A 22592-nucleotide genomic window follows, 5' to 3' on the forward strand; every position below is an offset into this window, starting at 1 on the left:
TACTGGAGTAGGTTGCCATTTCCTTCTCCAGTGCATGAAAGTGAAAAGTGAAGTCGCTCAGTGTCCGACTCTTTGCGACCCCTTGGACTGTAGCCCACCAGGCCCCTCTGTCCATGGGATTTTCCAGGCAAGAGTACTGGATGGGGTGCCATTGCCTTCTCCAGCAGCTTCATTAGTTTGATGCAATGAAGTTACTTTAATTTCCGTATCTGATCTTTTCCTTCACTTACTGGGTGGTGAGAGCTTGATTTTTATTTTAAAGGGATTTTTAAAAAGACATGTCATGAGCATCTACAAGGACTATAGAAAGTTAATCACTGAAGTAGATTAATGAAGTTGTAGATGTCACAAGTTACAAGTAATATTTTTGGATAGGATGCCAGAGGATATGTAAAAGTCATTTGATTATATTAGGTAGCTTCCTGGTATGTTATTTATCACTTTGCATTTCTGTAATATTTCTTTATTATTGAAATTCTGAACCTTGAATTTAATCATTTTGGGCTAATTTATGGTCCAATTTCAAATGTATAGAATAATTATTCAAAAATTTCAGTCTTGCTAACATCATCAAATTTACAAAATGCCTTAAACTAAAATTTCAAGTAACTGTATGATGATGTCTGTTTCCTTTAACTCTTAATTTTCTTCAGTCACCTTGGAAAAGGCAGATGATATCTTTTCTCTCAGAGTACGTGGGCAGTATTTCTAGAAAGGGTGTACATTTCACAACTGTAGCGGTGTCAGTTCTTGTTATCTATTTGTATTGTTCACTTTGTTTTGTTGACATCTCTTATTGGTGGTGGTAGGTCAGTAAATCTGCATATCTTTACCTATATATATATATTTTTTTTTCCCCAAGCTTAGTGCTTATTTTTTATATTAAAAAACATAATACTTAAAATGACAACTCAGCTACGCAGAACACAAAATAGATTTTGTAAATTTTGAGTACTAAATATCATGTATCTTATTAATAATTAGGATAGTTCTTTAACTTATCATTAGAGTCTGTTTATCCTTAGGATAAACAGTTCTACCTTATCACAAATCACTCTATTCTAGAGGAAATTAGAAACAATGAAGCAAGAGATAGCCTTTTCTGGCTAGAAAGGTATGAACTACCTGGCAGCCTGGCAACCATAGAGGAGAAAGGGGAGGAAAACAGGAGAATTTCAAAAAAGAAAAAATTAGTCTCTTTTGTATAGGGATTTGTAGTCTATACATAAACGGCTTTATTATGTAACAAAGACCTAAGTTACCATTAGTAGGTAAGTTTAAGGGCAGTGGATTCTAACATAACATGGATAGGTCCATCAAAACTAGCTAAACTCTTACAAAATATTTACCATGTATAATTATCAGGAAAATTTATTTAACATGAGATCATTCAGCCAACTACATAATATAATTTAGGTGTCAATATATAGATTTATAGTATTTCTCATCTTGCTCCCCACTTCTGCCAATGTAAAAGAATTTTCTGATAAACTCTTATTAAAAACAAAAACTGTTTTCTAGTGGTTTAGTTTGAACTTTGAACTTTATGATTACTTTTCATGTATGTCCTCAGATCTCCTTTTAGACTATTTCCAAAGGTAGCATGCTGACGGAATACCAAAACTATTTCTGTTAAATTTATTATATATTTCAAAGAAAATAAACCCCTACTAAGTTCAGTCTTAGCAATTAGGGTAAATACTTTAATAATTACTTTCAAGGTTTTATTACTTTCAAGATGTATTTGAAATGTTTTGTAGATTTTTTTTCATTAGGTAATTTATCTTTTCCTGTAGTTATCAGATAGCAAATTTCTGAATAGTACATTAGTTTCAATCCACTTATATTAGAGTTAGAAACCAGAGGTGATAAAATTAATGTAATGGAAAATAAAAATAAATTATGACTCTCAATATACTTCATTTATGCTATTTAAAATATTATTTATACACATCCCTCTAATTATAACTAATTGTAATGGAAAATTTACAGTTGTAAATTTGGAATAACTGAATGCATTTGGAATGTGCATTTGAAATGTGTTCCGGTTCTTGCACATTTGATTTTTTAAACAAGTTTGAAATATTAGGGATGAGCACTAAACTTCTCACTCTGTGCTGTTTCTCTTTGACTACAGACCCTGCTACATGGAAAAACTCAAGACACCTTTCCAAAGGTTTCCTTATCCATTTGCTTTGGCCCTTCTTTTCCCATCATGCCTGCATGTGTGCTTTTGTACTCTGACAGGCTGTGTGCATTTTTTTCTTCCATTTTTATTTGCTTATCCACATTGATTGATTGCAGGTGTTAGTGGTTCTTGTTACCTTTTGGCATTGCATCACAATGCAGGCTTTTTTTGGTGAATGTAATTTATTTTTATTTTTAAAAAACATGCTTGTGAAGCCAGATCTCTTCTATATGATAATGTAAATTAAAAAAACCCAACCCTTTGGTGTACAGTACTTGCCTCTGAGTTCTGTTCACTTAGATTATTCCAATCCTCCAGTGAGACTTCTTGGAAGAATGTACTAAGCTTCAAGTAGGTGAGCATTTTATTTGCAAAAAGGATCCAGTTTTGTTACCTTTACCCACCAAAGAAACTGCTCCACCTTTTCCTCCGTAAACATTTATTTGAATATCTTACAGTCATTTTTATTTTGATATCAGGTGGCTGATAATGTGTTAATCATTAAGACATTTAAAACTGTGAATTTGACAAAAGCAGAATAGTTGTGCTTGGAGAAGGCGAAGTTAATTTTTCTGCATTCTAGCTTGTCTGGAAAAATTAGAGCAAAACTTGCTTTCCAAGTCCTGGGCCACTCAAAACAGTACTTACAATGAGTAATTTTTTCCTTTTTTCAGCAAGTGCAAGAGGAACAGAACTATTATTGGAAACTACTGGCGAGTAGCAGTTCCATACAGTATACATGCCAGGTTCCCCCAACCTTTTACCCCTTGCCATTTCATTTCTTTCCTTCCTTCAATTCCAAGGAAAAACATAATCTTGTTCTTAGGGGGAAAAAATCACCTTGAAAATGCATACAGAATACCTTCATGCTACTGAGAGCTCTTTAAAGTAACAGCAAATTGTGACTTTATGGGTTGCCAACAGTAAACTGAATTAAAATGAAAAATGAGAAAACAGAACAAAAAGTTAACTATTCTGTTGACATGTTGCCAATTTTTACTTTGAATTATGTGTGTAAGTCTATAGTATATGCTTTTTGCATTATTATTCAGTATGATTCATAAGTGTTCTTCTTTTAGCCATTAGCTTGAGTATTTTCATCAGATAAAATTGCTTTTATATGTGAGATATTTAAAAATAAAGTATACAGTATATGCATGGCTGAGTCCCTTTTCTGTTCACCTGAAAACATCACAACATTGTTAATCGGCTGTACCCTAATACAAAATAAAAAGTTCAAAAGAAGAAAGGTCCCAGGTTGGATGAAAATGAACAATTAAATATAATCTAATACTTAATTGGCCATTGCTGTAAATTATACTAAATTCTTGGATTCTTGGAATCCAATTCTTGGAGGATTCTTGGAAGAAACAGTTTTAACTGAACACATAATGAATTAGAAGGAGTTATTCATTTTATAGAATTGTAGTGAGTCATTTAATATATGGGTTAAGGTCTTTTTAAAATACACTTTATATCTACTTGCTCAAATAAAAAGTTTTAGATACCAAAAAAAAGGTATACATATTTTATTATAATATGAGGAGAGGTGAACAGTTTTATTAGTTAAAATCTAGATTTCAAATATAAGTTAACTTCTAGTTAGTGGCAAAGTAGGAACAAATAATATTGTGCTGTCTTTTTGAATTCCTAAGGTAATTTCCATAGTTTTCAATAAGTGAAGTTTCTCTCTTTCCAGGGGTTGAAGCAGAAGAATGGGGTAAATTTCTTCACACCAAAAATAAGGTAATTATAAAAGAACATGTTGAAGAAGTAACATGTTGAAAATATTTTTTGGTACAGGTAACTGATAATTTAGTTTTCTTATGATTGGCAATGTAGCACTGTTATCTTATAAAATAAATCTTATCTTAGTAACATTTCTAACCATAGTAGTTTATTTGGAAGACATTAAGTTGAGCCTTATTCTCTCTTAATTTGGAGACTCTTAACTGTTGTGGGCTCAAGCAGCTTTGAAAAACTCATGAAAACTCTGACTTTGGCTCAGAATGATGTTTGTGTATATTAGAATTTGTTTACTAATTCTCTGAAGCAGATCCAGAGACATCCTTGAAATTTATCAAAGCCCTCTTAGGAACTTTTAAAATCTTATTTTGAATACTTTTTTTGTTTCAATAATTTTTAGCTTTACACAGATTTTGATGAAATTCGACAAGAAATTGAAAATGAAACAGAGAGGATTTCAGGAAATAATAAGGTAGGTATCTTTTTAGAGCTGGAAAGTATAACCATCAGTAAATTTATCTTTAAGAGCATTCTGGTCTTTTAAACTAGTCTTTTAAACTAATGGAGTATTTTCTCAAATATATAGAAACTTCATATAAAACCACTTTTATTTCTTAGAGCTTTCATATACAAACAGGTATTTCATTTAGATGTTTATTCTTGATCTTATATATATCACTTTATTATATAGCTTTTCAATTTAATACTTTCTACAGTGTTATTTTTTTCTGCTGGATTGTAACTCAAGTAATATATAACTTACAAAATACATTTATTTTGAAGAGCTCTTTTTCTTACCTGAGTAAGTCGAAATTTACTTATGAAAGCAAAGAGAGGCAAAGCAAGGTTTTTTTTTTTCCAGTGAAAATGAAAAGTAATGTTAACAAGTGAATTGTTTTCTAAGATTCTGAGAATTTAAATTAGATGTCTCAGATACCATTATATGGTAAATGAGGCACATTTAAATGAGGTACTGTCACTGCCTTCTTTAAATGCTTCTATTTTCTCTGTCTTCTTTCTTTATTCTTACTACCTTTCTGTTCGCTTCCCTTTGTGTTGTTACCTCCGTTCTTGAATGGGTACATTTAATTGCACAACTGGGCCTGAGCTGAGTACTAATATTAAAAAAATTTTTTTATTGAGTCCTTTTATCTGCTGGATACTGTGTTGGAAAGGTTTTCCTGACCCAAAGGCATTTTTTGAGCCATGTTAATTTCTTTATGCCTATTCAAGATATTTATCTCTTTTTGAGTGATTGACTAAGATTTATTATTGAACTCTGGGTAGGTTACCTTCTGGTTACTGCTGCCATAATTCCCTGATTTGGATTACTTGTTACCTATGTCTCACTCTGAATTCAAGAACCTCATAAATTTGGATAGTAATACACTGTTCTTTTGTTCAGCACTGAGTCTATTAAACATATTTAAGAAATGTTATCTCTGAGAATCAGGAGAAAAGAATGTGAAATAACAGGAAATAAATTGTGTATATTAATAGTATAAGGTTGGATAGGATTATAATCTATGGCAGGCTGCCTTGTTTTCTATATGTTTCATTGGGTTTTGATTATTGAAATGTTTTAGAGATTATGGTTTAATATTTAAAAGCATCTAATGTATAATACTTGAAATGAGGTTTTACTTTAGCATTTTTATTTCATTGACATTTTAATGTGATTTTAATATAATATTTTAAAATTTATTTTTAGGGAGTAAGCCCTGAACCAATTCATCTTAAAATTTTTTCACCCAATGTTGTCAATCTGACACTTGTGGATTTGCCAGGAATGACCAAGGTAAAAATCGTTGTTACTCATTATGGATGTGGTCATGTTTGTTTTTACTTGAACAAACAACATAGCTTTTCCTTAACCTCATATGGAATGATCAGCCTTTTTTTTTTTTTGCAATTATCTTGATCTTTTAGCAGCATTTGACATAGTTGAGCCCTCCTTTCTCCTTGAAACACTTTTCTTTACTCAGCTTCCGGGACACCACACTCTAGAGGATTATTTCTGATCTTCCCAGCCACTCCTTCTCAGTCTCTTTTGCTGATTACTTATCTTCTCAATGTCTAAACAGTGAGTATCCCATAGCTCAGTTTTTGGACCTCTTGTCAAGGGGCTACACTTAACCTCTTGATGATTTCATCCAGTCTTATTATTTTAAATATGAGTATCTGTATGCTGACAACATTAAAATATTTCCAGACTTACATATTCATCTTGTATGTCTACTCGATGTATACATGTCTGAATTTAGAACATGATTTGTCTAATACCAAATGTCTGATCTGTCCCTCAACCTGACTTGGTCTTTCTATAGTCTCCCCTATCTCAATAAATGGCAACTCTGTTGTACCAGTTGCTTAGCCAAAAAGTTTGTAGTCATCCTTGACATTTCTTATCCTGTACCCTGCTTTCCCTGTTAGCAAATCCTGTTAGCTTTCCTTAACTTAAAATACGGGCATACATTGTGGTATTTCAAATTTGGTTCCAGACCAGTCCAGTGAGTGAAGATTGCAGTGAAGTGAGTATCACAGTAAAACAAATATACAAATTTTTTTGTTTATCCATTGCATATAAAAGTTATGTTTACACTATACAATTGACCCTTGAACAAGGGGTTTGAACTACATGGGTCTACTTATACGTGATATGTGAATTTTTTTCAATAAATACATTGGAAAATTTTTTGAAGATTTGTAACAGTTTGAAAAAACTTGCAGACAACTGCATAGCCTAAAACAACTGGAAAAGATTAGTTAAAATTAATATACAAATCTAGTGTAAAAAGTTAAAATTTATCAAAACCTACACCCACAGACATAGACTGTACCTGGTGCTTTAAGTAGAAAGAAATGTAAACAAATGTGAAGATGCAGTATTTAATCATAACTGCATAAGATTGGTTGTAGTACATACTGTACTAATGTAATAATTTCACAGCCACCTTCTATTCCTGTTGCACTGAGCTCAAGGTTGTTGAGTATCCCAAAATGTTGTGTGATGGAAATCATCTCTCAGTAGTTCATTGCTTCAGTAATTTGCATATCACAGTAAAATGTGATCTCTTGAGGTTCTTGCATGTTTTTCATATTTAGTGTAATGCTGTAAAATACTTACCTAGAGCCAGATATTCTGGAGTCTGAAGTCAAGTGGGCCTTAGGAAGAAGCATCACTATGAAAAAGCTAGTGGAGGTGATGGAATTCCAGTTGAGCTGTTTCAAATCCTAAAAGATGATACTGTGAAAGTGCTGCACTCAACATGCCAGGGAATTTGGAAAACTCAGCAGTGGCCACAGGACTGGAAAAGGTCAGTTTCCATTCCAGTCCCTAAGAAAGGCAATGTCAAAGAATGCTCAAACTACCACACAATTGCAGTCATCTCACACACTAGCAAAGTAATGCTCAAAATTCTCCAAGCCAGGCTTCAGCAATATGTGAACCATGAACTTTCAGATGTTCAAGCTGGATTTAGAAAACGCAGAGGAACCAGAGATCAAATTGCCAACATCCATTGGATAATAGAAAAAAGCAAGAGAGTTCCAAAAAACATCTACTTCTGCATTATTGACTATGCCAAAGCCTTTGACTCTGTGGATCACAATAAACTGTGGGAAATTCTTAAAGAGACCACCTTACCAAGCCTCCTGAGAAATTTGTGTGTAGGTCAAGAAGCAACAGTGAGACATGGAACAATGGACTGGTTCAAAATCGGGAAAGGAGTACGTCCAGGCTATATACTGTCACCCTGCTTATTTAATTTATATGCAGAGTACATCATGCGAAATGTCGGGCTGGATGAAGCACAAGCTGGAATCAAGATTGCTGAGAGAAATATCAGTAACCTCAGATATGCAGATGACATCACCCTTATGGCAGAAAGCAAAGAGGAACTGAAGAGCCTCTTGATGAAAGTGAAAGAGGGGAGTGAAAACACAGGCTTAAAACTCAACATTCAAAAAACTAAGATTTTGGCTTCCAGTCCCATCACTTCATGGTAGATAGATGCGGAAACAATGGAAACAATGACAGACTTTATTTTCTTAGAGGGCTCCAAAATCACTGCAGATGGTAACTGCAGCCATGAAATTAAAAAATGCTTGTTTCTTGGAAGAAAAGCTCTGACCAACCTAGACAGCATATTAATAAGCAGAGACATTACTTTGCCGACAACGGTCCACCTAGTCAAAGTTGTGATTTTTCCAGTAGTCGTGTATAGATGTGAGAGTTGGACTATAAGGGGAAGCTGAGCCCTGAAGAACTGATTCTTTTGAACTGTGGTGTTGTAGAGGACTCTTGAGAGTCCCTTGGACTGCAAGGAGATTAAATCAGTCAATCCTAAAGGAAATCAGTCCTGAATATTCATTGGAAGGGCTGATGCTGAAGCTGAAACTCCAATACTTTGGCTACCTGATGTAAAGAACTGACTCCTTGGAAAAGATCCTGATGCTGGGAAAGATTGAAGGCAGGAGGAGAAGGGAACGACAGAGGGTAAAATCATTGGATGCTATCACTGACTCGAAGGACGTAAGTTTGAGCAAGCTCTGGGAGTTGGTAATGGACAGGGAAGCCTGGGGTGCTGCAGTCCATGGGGTCACAAGTTGGACGTGACTGAATGACTGAACTGAACTGAACTGAGGTTCTTGCATTTTTTCATCGTGTTTAGTGTAATACTGTATACCCTGAATAACACCATGAGACCCATGTGAAGGGCCACTAGTGATGTTGGAAGTGCTCCCAACAAGCAGAGAGAAGTCATGACATTACAAGAAGTTAAAATGCTTGATGTACTCTGTCTGTAGATTGAGGTCTTCAGCTGTGGTTGCCCACCACTTCAAGATAAATGAATCCAGCTTAAGCATTGGGGGAAAAAAAAAGGAAATTCATGAAGGCAATGCTGCAGCTATGCCAGGAGGCATGAAAACCTTGCACTTTATGTTAAATGCCTTTTTATTGAAATTTCAGCTTTTATCTGGGTACAGGATTTTTATAGGAAAGGCATATCTGTAGACTCTAACATGATTTGAGAAAAAACATATTCAATATATGACAACTTAAAGCAACAGGAAGGTGAATGATCTAAAGCTGGATTATATATTGCCAGCAAAGGATAGTTTGATAATTTTAGAAAGTTTTGCTTACGAAAAGTCAAGTTAATAGAAGGCAGCAGATGAGTTCTCAGATGCCATTAAGAAAATCATTAAGGAGAAAGGATAGCTGCCTGAACAGGTTTTTAATGTTAATGCAGATGAAAGTGCCCTATTTTGGGGAAAAAAAAATGCCACAAAGGACATTTATTAGTAAGGAAGAGAAGTGAACACCAGAATTCAAGAAAGGAAGGGATAGGCCAGCTCTACTATTCCGTGCTAATGCAGGGGGTTTATGATTGGGACTGCCCTTATCTGTAAAGCTGCTAACCCTTGATCCTTGAAGGCAAAAGATTAAACACCAGCTGCCAGTCTTTTGGTTGCTCAACAAGAAGACCTGGACACAGATAACCCTTTTTCTGGATTGGTTCCATCAATGCTTTGTCCCTGAAGTCAGGAAGTACCTTTCCAGTAATGGACTGACTTAAAGTTCTTTTGGTATTAGACAGTGCTCCAGGCCACAGGTGTTGAAGTGGTCTACTTGCCCCCAAACACAGTGTCCCTTATTCACCCTCTAAATCAGGGGGTCATATGGACCTTTAAGGCTCACTGCATATGGAACTGTATGGAAAGGATTGTCATTCCTATGGAAGAGAACCCTGATAGAGAGAACAGCATGAAAGTCTAGAAAGGATTACACTATTGAAGATGTTGTTGTTAAAAAAGCCATGAAGCCTGAAATAATAACTTCCTGCTGGAGAAAGCTGTGTCCAGATGCTATGTATGACTTCAGGATTTACAACAGAGCCAATCAAGGAAATCATAAAAGCAACTGTGGACACGACCAAAAAAGAAAAAGTGGGTTAGATGGGTGAAGGCTTTCAAGATATGGATCTCGTAGAAATCCAAGAGCTAAAGTAGACACTACGTGAGAGGAATTAACAGAGGGTAACTTGATGGAGATGAGTGCTTCTGAAACAGTGCCAGATGAGGGGGGTGCATGTGTGGTCAGTCGCTTCAGTCGTGTCCAACTCTTTGTGACCTTATAGACTGTAGCCTACCAGGCTCCTCTGTCCATAGGATACTTAAGGCAAGGATACTAGAGTGGGTTTCCATTCCCTCCTCCAGGGCACCTTCCTGATTGAGGGATCGAACCAGTGTCTCCTGCATTACAAGCAGATTCTTTACTGCTAAGCCACCTAGGAAGCCCAGATGGTGGGAAAGAAGATTTAAAAGAAACTGTACTGGAAAACATAAGGACAGTAAGCACTTTGTGAGAAGAGTCACAGTTACTCAAGACTACTTTTGATTTGGTTGAAGAAAGAACGGAACCATACAGAAACATTTTTGGAGTGAAAAAACAAAAGTATCAGACAGAAATTATGATGTATTTCCATCAAGTTACACTGAGTGTGCCTACCTCGCCTGCCTCCCCTTCGGCCTCCTCCACTTATGCCTCTGCTACTCCTGAGACAGCAAGACCAGCTCCTCCTTTTCTTCTTTTATCTACTTGATGTGAAGACGAGAGTGATCCACTTCCACTTAACAAATAGCAAATAATCATGGGTTCTGTTGTATGTGTCTTCTTGTGAAATCTAGTAACTATATGGCAAGAACTGTATGTTTTTATGTCATCTTTATCATCATTGCCTGTGTACTCATTATGTGGAACATCATGTACAAGACTTGTATAGAAGTGAGTAGCCTATCCTTACACAGGCATGTACTTAGTCGCTCAGTTGCATCTGACTCTTTGCAACCCCGTGGACTGTAGCCCGCCTCCTCTGTCCATGGGGATTCTCGAGTGGGTTGCCATGCCCTTCTCCAGGGGATCGTCCAAACCCAGGGATCAAACCAGGTCTCCTGCATTGTGGGTGGATTCTATACTGTCTGAACCACCAGGAAAGCCCTACATAGGCATAATGGGAGTGATATTTAATATAAAATTAATAATGTGTTAGGTTTTCTTTTTTTTTTTTCTGTTTTGTAACTTTGCTTTCAAAGAATTATTTTACTGTGTAGTATGCCTTCACTTGTAATTGGAGAAACTGCGTATCAGCCCATCATCACAGGTAATTGGTTTCTGTGTGGTGTTATGAATATGACTTCAACATTGGAATCTATAAACATTTTATAATGATTCACTCTTCGCTGCATACTCTAGGCTACTGTGAAGCAATCATTTCAATTATACTAGGCTATCATAAAACAGTCTTATTGCTACTTCATTATCAGTGCATGAATTGTTATATCTTTAAATATGAATTTCTCTTTCACGTTATCTTTTCCTTTTTTGTATTTAGTGTCAGTAATGTATAACAACTAACAGTGTTTTGTATCATAAGACAGTATTGATGCAGGTACTGATAGATGAGATATCTTGTAAACAGATGACATAAACTTAAGTATTGACAGAGTACAGTACTGTAAATGTATTTTCCTTACAGTTTTCTTACCAACATTTTCTTTAGCTTTATTGTAAGAATACAGCATATAATACATATAAAATATATGTTATTGCCTATTGCTGGTATAAGGCTTCTAGTCAACAGGAGGATATTTCTAGTTCAGTTTTTGGGGAGTCAAAAGCAGATTTTCAAGCACATGAAGGGGTCAGTGCTCCTTACCCCTGTGTTATTCAGGGGTCAGCTGTACTCTGGTCTGTTAGGTGTGTAACAGCATTATGTCTAATAAAGCAATGTACATACCTTAATTAAAAAAATACTTTATTTCTAAAAAAAATGCTAACCATCTGCACCTTCAGTGAGTTGGATGTCATCTTTCTGCTGGTGGAGGGTTTGAAATATTTTAAGAACTACTAAAATGTGATACAGAGGCACAGAGTGAGTAAATGCTATTGGAAAAATTGGCTCCAATAGACTTTCTTGTTGACACAAACCTTCAATATGTAAAAAAATGCAAAATCTGAAAAATGCAATAAAACAAACTGTGCCTGTATATCTGGAACTCTGTCATGTCTTAAAAATTTATAGCTACCATCCTGAGCTAGCCACTGTCATCTCAGCTGGATTACCACCATAGTCTCCTAAATGGTCTTCCTCATAATTTATTAACTAAGCAGCCAGGATGATAACTGTTAAAGTGAAAATAAGATTTTGTCATTCCTTGGCTCAGAATCTTTCTAGAGGCTTCCCATTTCACTCAGAGTAAAAGCTTATGTTTTTAGAGAGATTGAAAGTACCTCCTTGATCTGTCTCTTATTACTCTTCTTACTCCTTTTGCTCCAGTCAGTCTTCTGCCATTTTGTTCAAATGTTCATCCCCCAGATAGCTGCCTGTACCTCTCCCTTATCTCTTTCAGTCTGCAGTCATTCTCTTAAATGTCATTGTCTGGGTGAGGTCTCCCTGATTACTCAATCTAAAAGCATAATCCAATTTAAAATAATAGTTTAAAGTATAAGCTTTAACCTAAGTATTCCTTAGCCTCCTGGTCTTTATTTTTTCCATAGTCTTACCAACATCTAGATGCTATGTATATGAAGTGTTTATTACCTCCTTTTTATCACTAAAACTCAGTGAAGGCAGGAAATTTGGTCTTTGTTTATTCACTACTGTGATATAATCTGATATATGGAATAGTACCTGAAATATAGCAGGTTGTCAATAAATATTTGCTAATTGAGTGAATGAATGAATTTGTCTTTAGACAGTTAACACTGACCAATCCTTAACATGGTAGACGTTTAATATTTGCAGGAGTTACATTTTGAGACTTATACATATTACCAAATTTGTATGAACACTGAAGTATATAAATGCATTTTATTTGTCTGTAAATGGAGTAACACCTATATTCTGTGGATTAAATGAGGGGAAAAAGCTGAGTTGATTTTTATTACCTGTTTCTTGATCATCTCTGTTTTGTTCAGGTGCCTGTAGGTGATCAACCTAAAGATATTGAGCTTCAAATCAGAGAGCTCATTCTTCGGTTCATCAGTAATCCAAATTCCATTATCCTCGCTGTCACTGCTGCCAATACAGATATGGCAACATCAGAGGCACTGAAAATTTCAAGAGAGGTAGATCCAGATGGTAAGGACGGATATAAATTTTTAATGATGTGCTTGGTTAACAGAGGTGAATCTGCCCTCAAGAGAGGTGTTTTTAATTTTTAAAAGGAGTATGTCTAGCTAGTAATGCTTTTCTATTTTACTTATAGTATCAAATAGAAATTTTGATGGAAATAGATAAATTGCTATATAGGCTAGGCAAAAATAGCTAATAAAAATTACATGTGAAAAAATTTTAAAATTAAACATGATTAAAATTAGTTTTAAAAAATATTTGTAAGCAAAGGTTAGACAAACATTAACAAAATGATGGCAGAGATAACATTAGGTGGGATTATAGATTAGGATTTTCCTTTCTTAATACTTAAAAGCTTAATTTAATGGGTCATTTCTTTTCTTTTTTGCATTTATCAGGTCGCAGAACCCTAGCTGTAATCACTAAACTTGATCTCATGGATGCGGGTACTGATGCCATGGATGTATTGATGGGAAGGGTTATACCAGTCAAACTGGGAATAATTGGAGTAGTTAACAGGTGAGCAATCAAGATCGCAGTGTTCTCATTTCAAAGCAAACCTAAAGTTTTTGATTCAGTCTGAAATGTGATAGTGTCCCTATATTTTCCCCTTTTACTATAATCTTGGTATTGTTAAAGAATTTGTTGCTCTAAAGGAAGAAAAGAGATTCACTAAAACCTCCTGTAGATACTTTTAAACAGAAAATGTTTATCAAGTAACCAGTGCCACAAAATGGAAAAAATTTAATGGCTAGGCTTAAAAAAAACAAATCCCTGTCTATTATGTTATGTATGATGAGGGCACTCGGTATTAGAAAACTCATGTATTAGAAAAAAGTATTATTTAGTTTACATCTAGTCAAGAAAGAGATTTTTAAGGTGGTAGTATTTTAATAGATCAATGTAACCCCTAGCATTAATGATTCTACGCAATTGCTGGGATGTGACTTGGGAGACATTTTATTAAAGGTATCCTAATAATACCTAATTTTGCTGGGAGAAATATCAATAACCTCAGATATGCAGATGACACCACCCTTATGGCAGAGAGTAAAGAGGAACTAAAAAGCCTCTTGATGAAAGTGAAAGAGGAGAGTGAAAAAGTTGGCTTAGAGCTCAACATTCAGAAAACTAAGATCATGGCTTCTGGTCTCATCACTTCGTGGGAAATAGATGGGGAAACAGTGGAAACAGTGTCAGACTTTATTTTTTGGGGCTCCAAGATCACTGCAGATGGTGATTGCAGCCATGAAATTAAAAGACACTTACTCCTAGGGAGAAAAGTTATGACCAGCCTAGATAGCATATTAAAAAGCAGAGACATTACTTTGCCGACAAAGGTCCATCTAGTCAAGGGTATGGTTTTTCTAGTAGTTGTATATGGATGTGAGAATTGGTATGTAAAGAAGGCTGAGCACTGAAGAATTGATGCTTTTGAACTGTGGTGTTGGAGAAGACTCTTGAGAGTCCCTTGGACTGCAAGGAGATCCAACCAGTCCATCCTAAAGATCAGTCCTGGGTGTTCATTGGAAGGACTGATGCTGAAGCTGAAACTCCAATACTTTGGCCACCTCATGTGAAGAGTTGACTGATTGGAAAAGACCCTGATGCTGGGAGGGATAGGGGGCAGGAGGAGAAGGGGACGACAGAGGATGAGATGGCTGGAGGCATCACCGACTCGATGGACATGAGTTTGAATGAACTCCGGGAGTTGGTGATGGACAGGGAGGCCTGGCGTGCTGCAATTCATGGGGTCGCAAGGAGTAGGACAAGACTGAACGACTGAACTGAACTGAACTGAACTGAACTGAACTGAATAATACCTAAAGGTAGCTGAAATTAAAAATTATGGACAGGAAACTAATTACTATTGAGTGTCTGCTTATGTTTTGGCCACTCTGCTGTGAGAAATTTGCAAATGGTATCTCTTTGAACCTTCCCAACATACTGGAGAGCTATTATTTTAGTCTGTTTTACAATCAGGAAACTTACTAAGTGATACATTTACCAAAGTCACATGGCTGGTGAAAGCAGAGCCAGATTCAAATGAAGATCTTATCCAAAACCTTTATAAAATAGGAAACACTGAAGCTGTCATGAAGTCTGGGTTCTACTCCCAGTTCATCCACAAACTAGGTGTAATGTGGGGTTAAATGATTCCTGACATCTTTGGTCTCAAACCTTTTAAAATGAAAATGTTACTCACTGATGTCTTCTTACTTGTCTGCTTCTAATCACGACTTTCTCCCTCACCCCTGCTCTTTTTTTTTTTAAATTCCCATTATCTCTTTTCACGGCAAGCGTTATAAAAGTGTTGTATTTTGCAACCCATTCTGGTACTCTTGCCTGGAAAATCCTATGGACGGAGAAGCCTGGCAGGCTATAGTCCATGGGGTTGCAAAGAGTCGGACACGACTGAGCGACTTCACTTTCACTTTCACTCTCCAATTTAGTTTCTTGTCCATGGATAAAATACACAGTTGATTAAGACATATATTTTTACCTGTTACTTAAGAGTACTGCTTTTGACTGTGGTTAATGGTAATAATGTGGCCTACGTTATTCAAACATTGCTTACTTAAAAGTCACACAGTTTGAATCTTGGCTGAATTACTTAATATGTGACCTTGGATAAATTAATATCTCTGGACCTTCCTTACTTTGTTATAAAATGAGACAATACCTATTGCATGGAATTGTTGTGAGAATTAAATGAAACAGTTCACGTCAAGCATTATAGACAGTTCCTGGTGCCACCATCATTAATTTCAGGCTATCATTGTCATCCTCCTCACCATCCAAACTACTTCAGTTCAGTTCAGTTGCTCAGTCGTGTCCGACTCTTTGTGACCCCACAGACTGCAGCACACCAGGCCTTCCTGTCCATCACCAACTCCCAGAGTTTACCCAAACTCATGTCCATTGAGTTGGTGATGCCATCCCACAATCTCATCCTCTGTCGTCCCCTTCTCCTCCTGCCTTCAATTTTTCCCAGCATCAGGGTCTTTTCAAATGAGTCAGCTCTTCACATCAGGTAGCCAAAGTATTGGAGTTTTAGCTTCAGCATCAATCCTTCTAATGAATATTCAGTACTGATTTCCTTTAGGATGGACTGGCTGGATCTCCTTGCAGTCCAAGGGACTCTCAAGAGTCTTCTCCAACACCACAGTTCAAAAACATCAATTCTTTGGCACTCAGCTTTCTTTATAGTCCAACTCTCACATCCATACATGACTACTGGAAAAATCAAAGCCTTGACTAGACGGACCTTTGTTGGCAAAGTAATGTCTCTGCTTTTTAATATGCTGTCCAGGTTATCATAACTTTCCTCCCAAGGAGTAAGCGTCTTTTAATTTCATGGCTGCAATCACCATCTGCAGTGAAACTGGAGCCCAAAAAAACAAAGTCCGCCACTGTTTCCCCATCTGTTTCCCATGAAGTGATGGGACTGGATGCCATGATCTTAGTTTTCTCAGTGTTGAATTTTAAGCCAACTTTTTTACTCTCCTCTTTCACTGTCACTAAGAGGCTCTTTAGTTCTTCACTTTCTGTCATAGGGGTGGTGTCATATGCATATCTGAGGTTATTGATATTTTTCCCAGCAATCTTGATTCCAGCTTGTGTTTCATCCAGCCCAGCATTTCTCATGATGTACTCTGCATATAAGTTAAATAAGCAGGGTGACAATATATAGCCTTGACATACTCCTTTTCCTATTTGGAACCAGTTTGTTGTTCCACGTATAGTTCTAACGGTTGCTTCTTGAACTGCATACCTATTTCTCAAGAGGCAGGTCAGGTGGTCTGGTATTCTCATCTCTTTCAGAATTTCCCAGTTTGTGGTGATCCACACAGTCAAAGGCTTTGGCATAGTCAATAAAGCAGAAACAGATGTTTTTCTGGAACTCTTGCTTTTTCCATGATCCAGTGGATGTTGCCAAAGCACTTAGTACCTCATTTTACTTCAGTTGAAACAGTTTTGTTATTTTTTCAACCTTAGGAGTCAGCTAGATATTAACAATAAGAAGAGTGTAACTGATTCAATCCGTGATGAATATGCTTTCCTTCAAAAGAAATACCCATCTCTGGCTAATAGAAATGGAACAAAGTATCTTGCCCGGACTTTAAACAGGTAACATTTTACCTTTTGGAAAATGAGATGCTTTTGGTTTGCCAGTAGGTATCTCAGACCTTTGATTTTCAATTCCTTACATTTTTATAATGTGCTTGTCTATGAAATTTCACTTTTGTTTCTTGTATAGTAGGTTCTTATAATGTATTTATTTTTATTGAGCTGTGCCCAGTCATGTCTGACTCATGGCCGCCCCATGGACTGTAGACTGCCAGGCTCCTCTGTCCAGGAATTTTCCAGACAGGAATGTTGGAGTGGGTTGCCATTCCTTTCTCCAAGTGATCTTCCCAACCCAGGGATCAAACTTGTGTCTCTTGCATCTCCTGCATTAGCAGGTGGTTTCTTTACCATTAGCGTGCCACCTGGGAAACCCTTTTATTGAGGTAGTTGGCATTAAATCATCATGTAATCTAGGAATGCTCAAGTGATTTTTAAAATACATTAATCATGAAATTATTTACAGTCATTCTACTTTGATGATAGAAATAGATGGCAGTTGATGTCATTTCCATTTTGTATTTCAAGAACTGAATTAAAATATACAATTTTCACATAATCTTGTCCTAATTAGCATGTCTTCTAGTCCTGTTATAAAAAGAATGTAAGCTGTATACCTTGAATTCTTTTTTTTTCCTTTGAATTCTTAATACCCACTGATGGTATTAGATCATTCAAAGAATTAGAAGAACTTTCTAGACTATTTATACACAACTTAAGTGAAAGCTATTTCCTTCTGTTGTTGTCATTCAGTTGCTAAATCATGGCTGTGTCTTTGCTTATTCCCTAAATAAATTAAAAGTGGATGGACATGGATTTTAACAAGATTGATTTTCACTGTGCTGAGTACCTACTATAAAAGATAAGTCAGAAACCAAAATAATGTAGGTATAATTAGATTGTGTAGCTAACTTTCTTTAAGGTAATTGCTGTAATAGAGAAAAAATTCTTTAAATTTATATTTGATTCTCTAGCAGTTGTTACCATTTATTGGATTGAAGGCAAATTTAAAAGGCATTTTAACAAGACAGTTTCCTTCCTGTCATTTTTTTTTTCAGACTAAGTATTTACGTCTATTCTAAAATTGCATTATTTCCTGCCAAGACAAGTTGTTTGACAGGTTTCCCCATTATTTGCATTTTTAAAATTTGAGCTCCTTGGATCTTCAAAATACACAATTTTACTTTAAAATTCTTCCTTTCTAACCTTTGTTAGGTTACTGATGCATCACATCAGAGATTGCTTACCAGAGTTGAAAACGAGAATAAATGTTCTAGCTGCTCAATATCAGTCTCTTCTAAATAGCTATGGTGAACCTGTGGATGATAAAAGTGCTACTTTACTCCAGCTTATTACCAAATTTGCCACAGAATATTGTAATACTATTGAAGGAACTGCAAAATATATTGAAACTTCAGAGCTGTAAGTAAGAAATTTCTCTATGGATTTGGCTACCTGGATTGCTAGGTTAGATAAAGAAGAAAGATAAAGATCTTTTGTTACAGTGACTTTGAGATTATCTGATTATGATTTATTATCTGTAAAACAGGAATATCATTTTGTAGAAATTATGAATGATATTTGATATGTATGTAAAATGCCTTATAAAGTATGTAAAAATATGTAAAACATGGTAAACTTTCAGGTGTTTTTTTTAAAAAACAAGACTTTAATTGATAAGTATAACATTTTCTAATTTAAAAGTTTGTTTCTTTAATATGTACAACAACATTGTTCATGAAAAAATAAAAAAATGCAGATAAGGAAAAAGAGTAAAGTATAACGATAAAATTACTTTCAATTCCATCATCCAGAAATAATCCCTATTACTTTGGCATTAATCTAGACATTTTTCTATATATTTATAGAACATATAAATGCCTATAATACACACCTTTAAAAATCAGATGCTACAGAATCATTTCTTTAAATCAGCTTGTCACAAACAGCTAGTAGAAATTGCATATTTGTATTTTCGTTTTTAGACATATACTCTTATTTGTTCAATCAGTCCCCTACTCTTGGTAGTTTGCTTTCAGTTATATACAAATATATACAATGTTGTGATGGACTATCTTTGGAGCATGTATCCAAGTAAATCCTTAGGGTAAATTTCTAGCAGTAGAATTACTAGATCAAAGGTGCATCACACCCTCAGAGTCTCTTATCATTGCTCTGTTAGTAGTGCACGCTAAGCTGCTTCAGTCGTGTCTGGCTCTTTGCGACTCTGTGGACTGGAGTCCACCAGGCTCCTCTGTCCATGGGATTCTCCAGGCAACAATACTGGAGTGGGTTGCCATGTCTACCTCCAGGAGATCATCATGACCCAGGGATAAAACCTGGATCTCTAACGTCCTCCAACATGTTAGGAGTTCTGTAACATCCTCCTGTATTGGCAGGCAGGCTCTTTGCCGCTAGTGCCACCTGGGATGTTAGTAGTAGATTGTATTGTATTACTAGTAGCAATATATAAGAATATATTTCTCTGAACTCTCACCTTTAAAAAGCCTTTTACTTTTGAAAAATAACTATAGGTTTCTAGCAAGTTGCAGATAAATATACAGAGAGGTCCCATTCACCCTTCACCCCACCTCCCCCAGCGTTGACATCCTGCATATCTGTAGTACAATAACAAAGCAAGAAAATGGACGTTGGTACAATCCACAAAGTTTATTCAGATTTCACCCGTTACACTTCATGTGTGTGTGGGTGTACAGTTCTGTGTACTTTCATGTGACCCTGATAGCCTTCTGTGTGAGTCAACTCCATAGAATATTTATATCTTTGTAATTATCTAATCAAGCCTCATTAGAACATTGAAGAGAGACCACTTATATCTCTTTCAAGGATTGGGAGAGCTCCATGGCTGGAATGCATTTGGGTTGGGCTGTGAATAGAATATGGGGAAGGCCGTAAGCAGTAAGCAGATGGGTATTTTAGGCTTTGGAACAGCAGAGAATAGTGCAGGGTGAATTTGGAGAATGGCACGTACAGTGATGGGATGTAACAGGAAGTAAGGCAGGAAAGGTGTCTAATAAGAACAAGACTGTGGAAAGTGTAATGTGTCAGAATTTGAAGAGCTTCCTACTATAAAAAAATGAAAACATTTTTGGTCACAGGAGTTCCCCACTTTAGAAGGGTAATTCTGGTCATTATGCAAACTATTTGGAGAAGGTAAAGGTTGGAGGCAGAGAGACTAGTTACTGGTAATTTTAACTATTTTAAAGTATAATACGTACTACCAAGTATATTCACAATATTGTACAACCATCAAATAGTATCTATTTCCAAGATTTTTCATCATCCCAACAAAAACTCTGTATCAAATAAGCAGTGGTACTTGTCTTCCTTTCTTCTCGTAGCCCATGGTAACCTCTGACTTACTTTCTGTCTATGTGAATTTCCCTATTCTAGATATTTCATATAAGGAAAATCATACAATATTTGACCTTTTCTGTCTGGGTTATTTCACTTAGTATAATGTTAGGCTGGTACCTTCTGCCTAGGCTACTGTAAGAAAGTAGTGAATAGTGATGGTTAAAATAGAGAAGAATGAATGATTTGGGGGGATATACCATATTTGAAAAGTTTCAACTGGACTTGAATGAAAAAAAATAAAAGATAATACCAGGATTTCTAGTCATTAAGACAGGAAACACAAGGTATCCAGTAGGTAGGCGTAGAGATTTAATTTGTTTAAAGCAGGGATAAGCCCATTGACTAAGAATCATTTTTACATTTTTTAAATAGTTGAAAAAAAATTCAAAGAATTTTTTATGTAGTGTATATGTAAAGTTCAAATTTTAGTGTGTGTAAGTTTACAGGAACATAGCTATGCTTATTTGTTTACATACAGTCTGTGGTTGCTTTTGTGCTCAATGGCAGAATTGGCAAGTTGTGACAGAGGCCTGAAAAGTCTAAAAGTATTTAATTGGCCTTTCATAGAAAAAGTTCGCTGATCTCTACTCTAGATTGTGAATAAATAGAAATTAGTAGGATACTTTTCTTATCCTTAAGGAGCGTGTGGTCTAGTTGAAAACTAGAGCAGAGAAAAATGTTTAGTCGTTGTTAGTTAACTGATGTTTTCTGACAGAACAGTTTACTCTGTGTGTGCGCATGTGCACATGCATACATGAATGCCTTTTGTGAAGTGACTCCTTTCCCCATTAAAAAGATCAGAGAAAGTGGTTCATAACAGTTGAGAATACATGGAAATGGTCTAAATGTAGTTGTCCATCATCTTAATGCTTACAGAAAGACTTCTAGTTTGTAGTGTCTTTCCCTTTTAGTAATACCAGAAATCATATATTTCATTGCCTTTCAGATGTGGTGGTGCTCGAATATGTTATATTTTCCATGAAACTTTTGGGCGAACCTTAGAATCTGTTGACCCTCTTGGTGGCCTTAACACTATTGACATTTTGACTGCCATTAGAAATGCAACTGTGAGTATGCTTAACTTTTAGAATTTTTTAAAATGAGGTTAAAGATTATTTTTTAATCCATATATCCTTTTTAATGAATGGGACAGTTTGTTATTTTGCTCTTATTGAAATTAGGAAGTACTTTTCATGAAAAAATGCCAAAAAATGTGATTTATTTTAACCTTAGGGAAGAACCAAAATTATACATAGCTATAAGAGCTCATGATTGTATCTTTTTAGGGTCCACGTCCTGCTTTGTTTGTGCCTGAAGTTTCATTTGAGTTACTGGTCAAACGGCAAATTAAACGTCTGGAAGAGCCCAGCCTCCGTTGTGTGGAACTGGTTCATGAAGAAATGCAAAGGATCATTCAGCACTGTAGCAATTACAGTACACAGGTATTGAGAAATGTAACAGGTTTCTGATTAAGTAGTAAAAGACATGAGGTGATAGTTTCAAGGGACAGGAGGAAATATAGAAGATGGACTAAAAGTTAAAATTTTAGTTCCTTATCTAAAAGTGATATTTGAAATAGTATAGTTAAATATAGCTTCCAAATCTGGTTTAGTATTTCAGTGATTAATTTTCCTTCAAACCAAACAGACTGTTTCTTACTTCCATCATATATAGGAGCTGTTGCGGTTCCCTAAACTTCATGATGCCATAGTTGAAGTAGTGACTTGTCTTCTTCGTAAACGGTTGCCTGTTACAAATGAAATGGTGAGCTATTATTTCATAAATCATTCTAGTCACTGTTAATAAAATCATTTTGTATACTTTATGAGTTTAGGCATAATGTTTCCCAGTGTATCAAAAAGAAAAAGAAGTGAATTTCAGTCTTATTTCAAAGGAAACTTCAGTAGTTCTAGTATAAAATGCATTTTTCCTCATATTTTAGTCATTGTTAGCCTGCAGCCACATTTTCCTAAAAATAGCCAGCAAAAGTTTACTGTTGAGGATTGTATTCA

The 22592-nt window shown here is 35.7% G+C and overlaps 1 protein-coding gene across 9 annotated transcripts in view; it reads left to right on the plus strand.

Moving 5' to 3' along the window:
* DNM1L (dynamin 1 like) overlaps positions 1–22592 on the plus strand; it is a 66373-nt gene that overhangs the window by 33451 nt on the left and 10330 nt on the right. For 5 of the 9 annotated variants that reach the window (XM_043439867.1, XM_043439862.1, XM_043439864.1 and 2 more), the window contains 10 exons: positions 3888–3934; positions 4335–4406; positions 5646–5732; positions 12918–13080; positions 13473–13593; positions 17074–17205; positions 18418–18624; positions 21527–21647; positions 21867–22022; positions 22255–22344. In XM_043439867.1, the coding sequence (XP_043295802.1) occupies positions 3888–3934; positions 4335–4406; positions 5646–5732; positions 12918–13080; positions 13473–13593; positions 17074–17205; positions 18418–18624; positions 21527–21647; positions 21867–22022; positions 22255–22344 (1196 nt within the window). Of the gene's footprint in view, positions 1–2137; positions 2177–3887; positions 3935–4334; positions 4407–5645; positions 5733–12917; positions 13081–13472; positions 13594–17073; positions 17206–18417; positions 18625–21526; positions 21648–21866; positions 22023–22254; positions 22345–22592 lie in introns of all 9 variants that reach the window. The other 4 variants (XM_043439860.1, XM_043439861.1, XM_043439865.1 and 1 more) reach the window with 1 other exon arrangement.

The sequence above is a fragment of the Cervus canadensis genome, chromosome 21 (genome assembly GCF_019320065.1).
Source record: "Cervus canadensis isolate Bull #8, Minnesota chromosome 21, ASM1932006v1, whole genome shotgun sequence".
In the NCBI taxonomy this organism is placed as follows: Eukaryota; Metazoa; Chordata; class Mammalia; order Artiodactyla; family Cervidae; genus Cervus; species Cervus canadensis.